This window comes from Seriola lalandi, unplaced genomic scaffold (assembly GCF_002814215.2).
Source record: "Seriola lalandi dorsalis isolate HSWRI2012SDOR001 ecotype SW California unplaced genomic scaffold, Sedor1 jcf7180002054692, whole genome shotgun sequence".
NCBI lineage: Eukaryota > Metazoa > Chordata > Actinopteri > Carangiformes > Carangidae > Seriola > Seriola lalandi.
In genome coordinates this window covers 47,609-60,319 of record NW_019525245.1, presented here as the reverse complement: position 1 = coordinate 60,319, position 12,711 = coordinate 47,609, and the positions used below count along the sequence as shown (strand labels likewise).

The window sequence follows — 12,711 nt, the reverse complement described above, 5'->3', positions numbered from 1 at the left end:
GAAAAGTTTACATGTTATGTAAAAACAGTTCCTGTCTTTTTGAGAGAGCAGAAGTTTTCCTCCGTTTTACAGTTTGAATCACATTTCTACGTGCAGGTATGAGAGTGCCTGGTGACTCAGAAAAAAGGTGCAATTTTGTAGAAAAAAGGTGGGTTTCTAAAGAAAATTCCAATGCATTTCTAATGCATTATTTATTCCCAGTTTTTTGGGAATAACTTTGGGAAAAATTGGAATTTTAACACCAAAAGTCATAGCACCCCTTGCGGGATCAAGACGCACGTTTTGATGTATATATTACCGGGGTTTTCTCAAAGCTGCGGGACGAGTTACGCGCCGAAATTTGGCGGAAAAATAATAAACCCGAAACAGAAGATTAATAGATGCCTCGGGGCACTCCTCTCAGCTATTCTAGCTGTAGAGGAGTGCCTCGGAGCTGAGCACCCGTGGCACTAATTAGTGAGCTTTCCAAGTGCTAGTAGGAAAACTACATTACTTTCAGACAGAGCAAGCCTAACTGTTTCCCCAAACTATTTCTTCTTATCTCTTCTCATCTAAAAGTAAATAAATGTATTTCCCAAAATATCACAGTCAATGTCATTTAAATGAAAAGGGTTTGTAGTGAAAATCGATTTTTTTGAGTGAGTGAGTTTGTGATTATTAAAATATTCTAATCTAGACTACATCTGAGAACCAGCTCACCGATGACCCATCACGTCCTTTTTCTCCAGACTGTCCTCTGTCTCCTTTATCACCTCGAGATCCCACAAAACCCTTTAAGACATATTACAAAGCTCATGACATGATGTATAATATGAATATGTTATTTTGTATGATTTGTATTATGTGTAAATTTTACCTGGTCTCCTTTGGTTCCTGGGGCTCCTGTTGCACCAGGTTCTCCCTTCTGTCCTGCAAGCCCTGGAGGACCTCTCACCCCAGGCGTGCCAGTCAGTACCGAATCAGCAGATGCTCCCTACAGTACACATACACACACACACACACACACACACACACACACACACACACACACAAAAATGTCTTTTAAATCCATTACATATCCTATATTTCATAAATTTTCTATCACAAGGGGGTTTCACTACATCAGCAATAATGATGAAAAGCAGTTTACCTTTTGACCCGGTGGACCAGCTGGCCCTGTTAACCCGATTTTTCCCTGAAAAAAAGACAGTCAGTTGATAGTGAAGATGTTTAGGTAAGACATGACTGTCGACTACATCAATCTAACATGGGCACTTACAGCTTCTCCTTTGTCACCTCTCTCTCCCCTCTCCCCCTGAGACACACACAGACATGATATTAGCACAGTCACATTGAGTCCAGGAGAACATTTTAATTTGTTGACATCCAGCTCTTTACTTTACCTTATCTCCTGGTCTTCCAACCTCCCCTAGTTCACCAGCTCGCCCAGGTACACCCGGTATCCCTGGCTTGCCTGGCTCTCCTGCAGGCCCTGGGGGCCCCTCTGGCCCTCGTTCTCCAATGGCTCTTCCAGGAGGCCCCATTCCTCCAACGGGTCCTCGCTCCCCTTGTTCACCTTTGGCTCCCCTATCTCCCGGAAGACCACGAGCACCCTAGAATTCAACAGGAAATGAAAAGAAAAAAAAGTAAAAAAAAAAAAATATTATAATAATTAAAAATAATTGAATTAGGTTAATACACAGTACATAAATAAGAGACTTACATCTACACCAGATGGTCCTCTCTGTCCTGGTTCCCCCCTGTCTCCTTTTTGACCTCTCTCTGCCTCCAGAGGTAGTCCTGTGTTTGTCCTTTGAACAACCACCTTCAGATCAGACAGCTGTGTGGAGGGCAGAAAAGGGAAATGGTTGGCATGAACTTGCATCTACAGGTGCCTGTCTATGAAATCACTTTCAAGCTCATTGGACCAGTAACCAAGGCTTGTAATCAGTATCCTTTCTTTTTTTCAAAAATGTAAGGTCTAACGGTCATTTTAAAATGTACTCTGAGAATATTAAATGAGGGTAGTAAAGTCTTCCACACTGGTTAGTCAAAGATCTTCGTCAGGCATTGGTCTACATCTGTGAAAACAAACCATACACGCTGTTATGGTTTTAAACTACTGGCTGTCCCATTTTTATAATGTCAATATACCAAGAGCCAATCCTATATTTGGCCATGGTAACTCCATTAATCCATTTTTACTGGACTGAAGACATTTTTTTTCCTCCAAACTAATTAAGCTGTTAAAAAAGAGTTGAACTTGAGTTATAAATATAATTAAATATATCTGCATAAATGTAAACTTTGCACAAGTTCCAGGAAATTTTCCATGAGCAAGACCATTATGCCAAAATATTTATCCATAATAGACCTATGAGTAAGAAGTGATATTAAAGCTGTTTGGATATTTGTATGTGTTACTGAGCAGAGCATGTGAGTGGGGTGGAGCTGTGAGAATTTCCTCTTCTCCACTCCTCTGCTCCCTGCTCGCTCCCAAAGAACAAAACACCTATGTTGTATTGTATCATTAAGTTTGAATCCAATGTTAAGATCTATCAACTGCACTTAACTAGAAATCTTTCAACACCTTTAAAGGCCCAGCAAACATTTTACAGAAATTGCAGAATTGTGTGGAGTCCACATACCTGAATACCAAGGCCGGCCAGAGCCTTCTGTACATCCTGGTGAGAGACATACAGAAACATCATTCAACTGATATGAAAAATATTGAAAATAAATGATTCCACAAGTCACAGCTCAGTCATCGCAGATGTGTTACCGCTCTCAATCATTGAAACGACAATGTAGAAAAGAGCAGAAAAGGGAAGCTAACTAAATCTACAGTTACCCACAACACTCTTATGTCAAACTACAAGAAAGCATTAAAAGATGCAAGGCGAGCATATTTTTCCGAAATAATATCCAAAAACACACCAGAGTCTTATTTAATGTAATCAGTTCTGTTCTTGCATCCAAAAACGACCAGATATTACATACTAGAAATTTAATTGCGAAAATATAGGGCATTCAGTCGGACATTTCACCCAATAACTGAAATCTTCCTTCCGTTTCCTTGTTTTAAACCATTCACATCTCAACACTAGATAAAATAATTTCTCAAATGAAATCCTCTACCAGTGGTGTTGATTATAATAAGTTCTTTACTCCAATGTTGGTCATTTTAGTGTTCTAAGCATTAGCAGTTTTCTTCCCTCTTATAGTTTTCCCACTTGTTTTAAACATGCAATCCTTCAACCCTTACTGAAAAAACTTAAATTGGACCCCCTATTACTCAATAATTACAGACTAATTTCTAAATTATGATATTATTATCATATTCTCTTGCACCATCAATAAACCTGGGTTGGTCTCAAGGGAACTGCTTCAAATCTACTACATTCACACCTCTCCAAACCAACCTTCTCTTTTGTCACAACAAATGCCTCTTCATCTGTTGCTCATTTTAATTGTGGTGTTCCTCAAGGCTCTATCCATACCCCCTGCTGTTTTCAAGATACATGCATCTTCTCAGATCTTTCAGTATCTCCCACCAGCCTAACGCAGATGATATGCAGTTATATGTCCCGCTTCAAACCAATAACCCCAGCAGCTTTGATAATCTGTTTGCCTGCCTCAGTAATTTTAAATGTTTGATGTCCCGAAATGTTTTAAAATTCAATGACACTAAGTCTGAGGTCATAATTGTTGATCCCTCAAATTTTACCAGCCTGCTTCTGGTAAACTTGTTTCCTTGACCAAAAACAAGCAATCTTGGAGGTATTTTTTGATGCAGATCCCTGTTTTGATGCTCAAGTGAAAAATCTTGTCCAGTCATGCTTTTTTTTTCAACTCATATTAATATCCAAAATCAGATCATTCCTGTCCAATGTTGATTTACATAAGTGTCATATATGCCTTTACTTTCACCTGTCTCGACTACTCTAATGCACTTTATGCTGGTATCAGCCAGAGCTCCGTTCACCCACTCCAGCTGGTACAGACCGCAGCTGCACAGATGTTAACCAGCACCAACCAGCGATATGAACACATTACTGTAGTACTTGACAACTTACAATGGCTGCCTGTTATGTTCCACAGTGATTTTGAAATTCGACTTTTAACCATTTAGCATTACATGGCCTTGCTCTAAGTTAAATCAAAGACTTATCAACCCCTTCTATTCCTGGGTGTTCACTTAGATTGGTGGATGGAGCGCTGCTGATTATTTCTAGGTCTACCTATTGTAATGAGACAGGCGACATGTTTAGTCTTTTAAAGCTCTTGTTAAACAATCTTCAACTAGAAAACTTTCATGAATGTTTCATATGTTGTTGTGTTTTATTATCCCACTATAATGACAATTTATATTTTCATGTCACTTTATTATTATTACCACTGCTGTCCCAGGTTTGCCCGGCGCCCCATCCTCTCCTGGGTCACCCTGCCAATAAAAAGGTATCAAAGTGTCAACACAAAACACTTGATGCCTTAATCATGTCACATTTTCAGTATAATAGGAAAGGAAGAACTTACAGCGTCACCTTTCAGGCCAGGAGCGCCTCTCTCTCCCTGTGCAAAGAAAGTTAGGTGAGAAAAACTAAATGGTTACTAATCTAAACCAAACTGACATCTATAAAGACAACTAAGACTTACTCTGCCTCCCACAGCTCCCGGGATCCCAGGGACGCCCTGAGGGACAGAGCAAGGACAATGATAAAAAACATCAACAGATAAGACTGTGGGAGGGATAAAGTAGCATATGGACATAGATGTAGATAAAACAGACCAAAATGACTCAGAATGCTGTAAAATCATGCACACTCACAGGGGTTCCTGGAGGCCCCTGTGGGCCTGGGATTGGTGCTGCTGCAACTCCTTTCATATACACAACCTGAGAGACAATGCACAGATTAGTAATGACAAACTATCATTCCCATTCATAATACTTTTTAAATGTGTCAACATCAGATGCACCTGTCCAGGAGGACCAATTCCGCCAGGTACCCCAGGTGACCCTGGAGGACCAGAGGGGCCTACAGGCCCAGAAAGGCCCCGATCTCCTTTCAGCCCATCACGGCCCTGGAAAACATGCAATTACACAACTGAGACTACACGTTACTTCCTTCTGTGCTATAGTAGAGGCTGAATTAATATGAATTTGCACATGAAAACAGCATGCTGACATTTGTCCCTTCTTTGCATTCCTCTCAGAAGTGGCTCACCCTTAAAGGCTAAGCTTGGTCATTAGAGGCTAGTGAATTTATACAGCTGCTTCTGAGAAGCTTATTGATTCAGAAATGTCAATGTCAGAGCAAGCTACAACGATAAATAAACACTTGTGAGGCAAAGTGATGAAGAGAAAAGAAAGGAGGAAAGCTAATGTGTAATGTAATAAAGTCAAGGAAGTCAGGATCAATATAGAAACAAAATGACAACAGGAATACATTAGGAGAAGAATAACATGAAGGACATTTGGCAAACTAACATCTCTTCCAGCTGCTCCTGCTTCTCCTTTGTCACCCTGTAGATTAAAGAAAGCAGTGTCAGATTACAATTAGAAATAAAGGCATAATAAACACAATCTTCGTAGTCCATTTTTTAATCATTTACTTAAATACAATGAAGCTAGTCAAATCTTCAATCTAAAACTGTCTATTTTTTTTTTACATGTCATGTAGAATTAAAAGCATTATTGAACAATCAAAACAATGCTAATATTTTGTTAAATATGCTGCACTTTAACAGGCTTTGGTGCATGACAACATTGAGAAAACACTGAAAAAATAATAAATTAGACATAGATATAATATAATAATATTGCTGCTGTTAGTCACCTAAAATTAATTTTGTTAGGTCATATCCTGAAACACTCCTTCACTAAAACTCATCCTGCCAGTGCAAGGTGATCTTATAGACTGATAAACAGCCACAAACCTTTCTCCCATCTTCACCTGGCACTCCATCCTCACCCTGTAAGTCAAACCAAAATACATTAAGGGCTGTACAGAAACAAACTAATGGCCAGTCTGCTGCAGTAGCACTCAGATAATTTAGTACCACTGTAAAGGCTCACTTAAAACATCCATTATACAGCAGACACTAAAATAAATGTCTGCACTGCTTTTGATCAGGAAACATTATTCACAGGAAAGAGTATGTCAAGTCCATTACCATTTAGAGAATGATAGAGACATAGTGGGAGAAAAAACATACACTACTGATTATATTCTTACTCTTACTGAACAGAATCAATATCAAAATATGCCGATCAAATTACAAAAAAATGATGCAACCTGTCATATTACAGTATGTCAAAAGAAGAGTATATTATATTCAGGATGCAGGAGCATGCCAGCTGAGAAAGGTTCTAGTAAGAAGGTACCATTTTGCCAGGTGACCCAGGTTTGCCATCTTCACCTGCTTTACCCTGAAATATGACAAGGATGACAATACACAGAGTTATCAAATTGTGTGTGTGTGTGTGTGTGTGTGTGTGTGTGTGTGTGTGTGTGTGTGTGTGCTCACAGGTATCCCTGAAGTGCCTGGAGGCCCAACAGGCCCTGGGGGGCCCTGTTCCCCTCTAAGTCCTGGTAAACCCTGGTAAAAAAGACCAGCACACCCCGTGAATGGTTTAGTTACAGTAAATATTTGGCAAGCTGAAGCTGATCTAAATTTACTCAATTGCAATTAAATGGGTAGCATTTTTACAACTTCCAATAAAACTAAACATTTATAGCAGATTTATCAAACAAGCAGATCTCAGAAATTCCAACTACACTTTGTTTTGGTTGTATAGCAGCAGTTGCAGGACTGTCATGTACATATCACCCTTTAATACAAGATTTAGGCTCTTTAAATGAACTTAAGTTGTGTAGTAGTGCATTTCTACATTAATTTGTTTCTGTATTTATTTAACTATTTATGTATTTGTTCATTTATTTATTTACGTATTTCTATCTCTGTTTGTTGATACGGTGGTCCTACCTCATGCAGTCTAAAGCCTGATTGGTGTGATTGGATCTACTATTACTGCCTTGCCTTGACTGGTACACAAGAGTTTTGCTTTTAGTTCACTACTAGCCACTACTTAGCTAAATTGACATTGTGACAATTAATTCAATTCTATTTGTATAGCACCAAATTATAACATACATGATCTCAAGGCAATTTACAAAGTAACCATACACTATTATAAAGAGAAACCCATCAGTTCCCTCCATGAGAAAGTACTTGGTGACAGGAGAGGAGAAACTCTCTTTTAACAGGAAGAAACCTCTGACAGTGCCAGACTCAGGAACAGGAACAGGAACTGCTAATTAAATAAATCTAAAAATACACAAATAAATAAATGCAAAAAAATATTCATTGTGAAAATGTTTTGATTGTGCATTTATTTATTTATTTTGGCATTTATTTATTTATTTATTAATACTAATGTCATTTTTTGTCCTTCATATGAAACTGGTCTGGCCAAATTTCTTTAGAGACAACTTTCTCTACAGGTGGCTTATACAACTGGCCACAGGAGTGAAGCCTGAATTTTAACATCTTCACAGTGCCCTCTGCAGCACGTATAGTTGAAGTGCACTTACGTGGTTGCAATTCAGAGGCATATGAGTTTTTACTAACAATGTGTGATTTAAACAACTTAAAGAATTACCAATCTCACTACTAAAGTGGGCATGAAAAAAATATTAGTATCTATTATGAAATGATTACTGAGAACACTGGAAAAAGGAAACTCACATCTCTCCCAGGGTCCCCCTGTTTCCCAGGATCACCCTTTAACACACACACACAAAAAAAATACAATGCATCAGCTACAGACACATTCACCATCCAATGAGACTCTTCATGCTGTTTTATAATTTTGTGAATAGATGGCAGAAAGAGAAGTACCCTCTGTCCAGGTGGCCCAGCTGCACCTGGTTTACCATCCAGACCTGGACGTCCATCTAACCCGGATGCACCCCTTTCTCCCTGATCACACAAGAGATTTAGAGTTAACACAGTCTGAAACTGTACTAGAACAGTTAAAGTGGCTCACTGAGGCTTTCTTCCAGCCCCTCTGCACCTCTTCCCACAGGGATTCTACTGTATGTCAAAGACATGCCCTTCACCAGAAAATCCTTCCAGTTTATTCAACATTGGTAAAATGACACAGGTCAGTACAGAACAATAGGTGAGATTATAGGGATGATGTCATATTGATTGATTTCAAACCTTCTCTCCAGGTGCTCCTCTTTCTCCTGTGTCACCCTGGAAATATTAGAGGTGAAAGTGAGCAATGAGAAAATGATTCAAATATTTACACGTATCTACTGTACTTATGAGAATTGAAGTAGAGATGCAATGACAGAAAGCAAACTCACTCTTGTGCCTGCAGGCCCCCGTTGTCCCTCAGGACCCTTTATCGTCAGCAGGGAAAGAACAAGAAGTCACAAAGCATCATCAGTCACATGTAACAAATCAAAAGGGAAAGGGGTCAGTGTATATACAGATGCATATACAGCGGCCTATCAGATGCTCACAGAAGCATTTACAAATTGCAAGAATGGTGCAAACTCACTCGTAGGCCTGGGGCTCCGGGAGTCCCTGCTTCGCCTTTCTGACCTCTGCTGCCATGCTCTCCTGGGTCACCGGCATCGCCCTGGGAATCACAATGACGTAAGTTCTTTTAGCTGTGCATTTTATAATCCAATTAATTTTCATATTGTTTTAACTTTGAGGTAATCATGACATGGAGATTTTAACAGCTGTGATAAGGAGGATACAAATAAGTCTATAAGAACAGTGCATACTTTCTCTCCTCTCTCCCCTCTCAGCTGGCCTGGGATGTCAGCCTGTAGTGGAGAACAAACATGAAGGATCACATGTATTTCTGCCTCCTTTGTGTTATTAGAGTTGGATTGTAGTCTATTCAATGTTAAGAACATGCTGGAGAGTTTTCTCTAGTTTACTATGGTTATTATTTTCTTTTTAACATATGGTGACATGTGATATACTCACCACTTTCCCTGGTGGCCCTGGTGGCCCTTGAGGTCCCTTGAAGCAGAGAAGTTTGTGAATCCACTTACAGCAGATACAGCCCAAAGTTAAATAAGCACTTTGTAAAGTTAAGACAACAAACCTGTTCTCCTTTGTCTCCTCTTGGTCCTATAGGTCCAGGGCTGCCCTATGATTGAACAAAGATCAATAAAGATGCTCAGCAACTGACCTTCCTCACTGTTTCTTCTCTCAAGGCCTCAGTGGAATCGCACAAGAGCATATTGTCTGTATGATCATGCATGAAATGTGTGCCTCACATTTCTTCCATGCTCTCCAGGGTCTCCCATGTCTCCTTTCTCTCCTGGTCGTCCGGGCTGACCAGCCAGTCCCTGAGGGCGGTCAATAAAATGTCCATTAAGTGAACTTTCCATTAAGGGGGCACTGGGTAGTTTAAAGTGTTAACAGAACCTGACTATATATGTGTTAAAAACACTTGACTTACCCTCAGTCCTCTTTCTCCTGGTTTCCCTGGAAGTCCAGACTCCCCCTGATGAAAAACAAGTTCATAACAGAAAGGACATTGATAGGCATACATTTGTGTAATGGTACCATGTAAGAAATATATTCTATCTATTCAACAAAAACGAAATGAAAGTGAGTATCTAAAAAAGAGGAATGAATATAGTAAGAAGAAGAGATTATACTCACAGGAGTGCCTTCATCACCCTTCTCTCCTCTCCCTCCCTGTTAATATAAGCATGAATAATTCAATGAATTTAACTGTCAATGGCATTAAATTTCAAAATCTACCACATCAGGTGAGTAGAGGGTCAGAACTGATAAAAAGTTACAAAAGACGACAAAATTGCATTTCATACACATAAAGTGTTGGATTGTTTTTACCTCTAAAATTGCATCTTTGGAAAGAGTTGCATGTTGGAAGAGAGAAGATAAGCTTAAGATGCTGTTTAATCTTTGATTACAGCTGAGTTAGCAACATGAAATAAGACAAACAGCTTTTTACAACACTGTCATCTAGAGTATTACTTCACTGAGTGAAGAAAACCAGTGAAAGAAAGAAAGTAAGGACTTACAGTAGACACTAAAATGTACCACAAGGGCTGGACAATATGGTTGATATCATTATGAGGATACTAATTAATATGGATATTTATCTGCCAAATTATAATCATTAATCATTAATTTGAACAGCAGAAATCTGTACAATGATAAGATCACCATGGCTGCAACTTACACTCATTGTCATTACCAATTAATTTGCCAATTTTCTTTATTAATAGTTTGGTCTATAAAATGGTGCAAATTAGTGAAAAGTGTCCTTTTCAATTTCCCTGAACCCAAAGTGACATATTCAAATGTTTTTTTTTTTTGTCCACCCAAGAACAATGAACAATGATCATGTTGGTCAATGAAGAGTAACACTGAAATATCACCCAGCCCCACTCACTACTGTATGCAAAGCATATTACCAAACTCTTGATAAAGGTACTGTTGAAGAGTGAATTGTGTGACTTTCCACATTTTTAAGTATTCATACACAACTCTGACCTCTTTCCCAGGAAGACCGGGCTTTCCTGGGATTCCTGGGCGCCCATTCTCCCCCCTCTCCCCCGGTTCACCGGCGTCTCCCTAAAGAACAGTTTCAAGACCAGTTTTACAATCAAATAAATACAAATAAACAGAAAGGCTAAAGAAAACACAGCCAGCCTCTCACCTTGCCACCTGGCCTTCCACTGATACCAGCAAGTCCCTGAGGAGGGGAGCACATGTTTTATGTATTTTCATTTTGTGCGGTTTTGGGGCATGACTTACACTGACGGGTGGCACAAGGGAATGTTTCATCAATAATGGATGCTATTGTCAGGAATATATCACAGCAGCTGTAGATATTATGATTGTGCCAGTTATAGTTCTGATAAAAAGGTGTTAACTATGGTTTAAGTGTGAACTTACTCGCTCTCCCGGCTCTCCTTTAGGTCCAACAACACCTGACCCTCCTGACCCTGAAGACCCCTTTGAGAATGACAGAAAAGCAAATGTCACTTGGATATACAATATGGCAGATTGTAAGCATGCACACTAACAATCATACACACACAAACAATTGGAAATTTTAAGGCATTCTCATCCAGGGGTTGCTCACTTTCTCTCCTCTCTGTCCAGGCTCTCCTTTTTCTCCCCTCTGCCCCTCGGAACCAGACAAACCCCGCTCCCCCTGTGGGAGAACAGCAAAAGAAGGGAAGCCAATCAGACAGAAGAACGGCGGAGTCCGGTGAGCTTTGTTAAAATTATTATTTATATAAGAATAGCATTTGACACCTTACCTGTTCCCCTTTCTTTCCTGGCAAACCTGGAGTCTGCATGATTTGAATGATACAGTAAAGACTATCACACAAAGACTGTCATGGACATTAAGTGGATATTCAAAATGAAAGGACAGATGAATTAATATATGTAATGATTTTTTCTTATCTGTGGACTCACGCTTCTTCCAGGCTCCCCTCGTGCTCCGTCATTTCCCTGGGAACAGACAGGTTCACTTGTTCTTTCATGTTTGCTTCGAGATTTATTCCATCAGATTATGAAATATTTTGCGATGGATTCACGTTCCTATTGACCTGCTGGCTCTCATTGATTACCCTTAATTAAATCAGTCTCACCTTTTCTCCTGGCAGTCCACTGGGCCCTGGTAAACCCTGATGACAAATGGAGAGACTCATTCATGAGACTATTGATGCATTTATAACACTCAGATCATGCAACAAATATGAAATCAAAAGCCAATACTACATGATAGTCTCTCACTCACTCTCAACCCTGGTGTTCCTTGGAGGCCTGGCTTCCCTGGGTCCCCCTGATAAGACAACATTATTCATAAAAAGCATAAAATCCAACTAAAAGGAAAGGATGCGAACAATTTAAATCATTTAAATCTAAAAAATAAGCACTGCACTCACTCTCTCCCCAGTTTCACCAGCCGGTCCTCTCTCGCCCTGCAAAGAGACACATGCAGAAAGATTATTGTTTTTTATAAGTGAAATTTGCCTGGTATCCCCCTTCATGAGCACATGCATGTGCATTAAACTGCATTGTCTGTGACCGACATTTACTGTTGTAAATGTCTGGAGCCACTCTTCTTCTTTGATTGCCTGATTTATTGATGATCATATCTACATCTTACAAATAAGAGTTGCAGCCATTGTGAAATTGTACTTACTGTAAATGTGATCCAGTTACTTGGGACAGTCCGTTGCAAGCAATTATTATCAGTTTCTTAATTTGCATCTACAAATGACTATTATGTGGGAAAAATCAAAGGATTTCCATACAATGTAAACATGTTTTTCTGATAGAAGCCTTTAGTTACCAACAATTACCACAGCTTTCTACTCAGTGCACAAGTATGACCATGATGTTGCACAGACACACATTAGACCATGGAGCCGACATTCAAGCTACCTCTCTGTTCAGCTACAAACAAGTTCACTGCAGCACATTAAAATGTGTCTATGTCTCCACCCTGTCTCCACCCTTCTCAAACCAACATTTTTAACTTGAGCTTTTCAGACCTATATGAGCTTGATGAGACTTACATATTGGTCAGAGAGATCAATATTAATCTCTCTTAATATCAATATTGTACTGCTGTTATGATAAACTAACATTTAAAGCTGGTACTGTCTCCTCAATTGTGAACCTCACTCATTATATTGTGCGCAC

The 12,711-nt window shown here is 39.4% G+C and overlaps 1 protein-coding gene across 1 annotated transcript in view; it reads right to left on the bottom strand.

Moving 5' to 3' along the window:
• col7a1 (collagen, type VII, alpha 1) overlaps positions 1-12,711 on the bottom strand; it is an 86,111-nt gene that overhangs the window by 50,404 nt on the left and 22,996 nt on the right. The window contains exons 43-78 of the mRNA XM_087178568.1: positions 11,949-11,984; positions 11,801-11,845; positions 11,652-11,687; positions 11,476-11,511; positions 11,316-11,348; positions 11,135-11,206; positions 10,945-11,004; positions 10,706-10,741; positions 10,540-10,620; positions 9,679-9,714; positions 9,473-9,517; positions 9,288-9,359; positions 9,113-9,157; positions 8,992-9,027; positions 8,784-8,825; positions 8,552-8,632; positions 8,355-8,390; positions 8,206-8,241; positions 7,882-7,962; positions 7,729-7,764; positions 6,508-6,579; positions 6,365-6,409; positions 5,917-5,952; positions 5,468-5,503; positions 4,957-5,061; positions 4,808-4,873; positions 4,636-4,671; positions 4,516-4,551; positions 4,376-4,423; positions 2,628-2,663; positions 1,703-1,819; positions 1,383-1,592; positions 1,259-1,294; positions 1,130-1,174; positions 857-973; positions 700-771 (exon numbers count right to left, since the gene is read on the bottom strand). Of these exons, the coding sequence (XP_087034694.1) occupies positions 700-771; positions 857-973; positions 1,130-1,174; positions 1,259-1,294; positions 1,383-1,592; positions 1,703-1,819; positions 2,628-2,663; positions 4,376-4,423; positions 4,516-4,551; positions 4,636-4,671; positions 4,808-4,873; positions 4,957-5,061; positions 5,468-5,503; positions 5,917-5,952; positions 6,365-6,409; positions 6,508-6,579; positions 7,729-7,764; positions 7,882-7,962; positions 8,206-8,241; positions 8,355-8,390; positions 8,552-8,632; positions 8,784-8,825; positions 8,992-9,027; positions 9,113-9,157; positions 9,288-9,359; positions 9,473-9,517; positions 9,679-9,714; positions 10,540-10,620; positions 10,706-10,741; positions 10,945-11,004; positions 11,135-11,206; positions 11,316-11,348; positions 11,476-11,511; positions 11,652-11,687; positions 11,801-11,845; positions 11,949-11,984 (2,094 nt within the window). The remainder of the gene's footprint in view (positions 1-699; positions 772-856; positions 974-1,129; positions 1,175-1,258; positions 1,295-1,382; positions 1,593-1,702; positions 1,820-2,627; positions 2,664-4,375; positions 4,424-4,515; positions 4,552-4,635; positions 4,672-4,807; positions 4,874-4,956; positions 5,062-5,467; positions 5,504-5,916; positions 5,953-6,364; positions 6,410-6,507; positions 6,580-7,728; positions 7,765-7,881; positions 7,963-8,205; positions 8,242-8,354; positions 8,391-8,551; positions 8,633-8,783; positions 8,826-8,991; positions 9,028-9,112; positions 9,158-9,287; positions 9,360-9,472; positions 9,518-9,678; positions 9,715-10,539; positions 10,621-10,705; positions 10,742-10,944; positions 11,005-11,134; positions 11,207-11,315; positions 11,349-11,475; positions 11,512-11,651; positions 11,688-11,800; positions 11,846-11,948; positions 11,985-12,711) is intronic.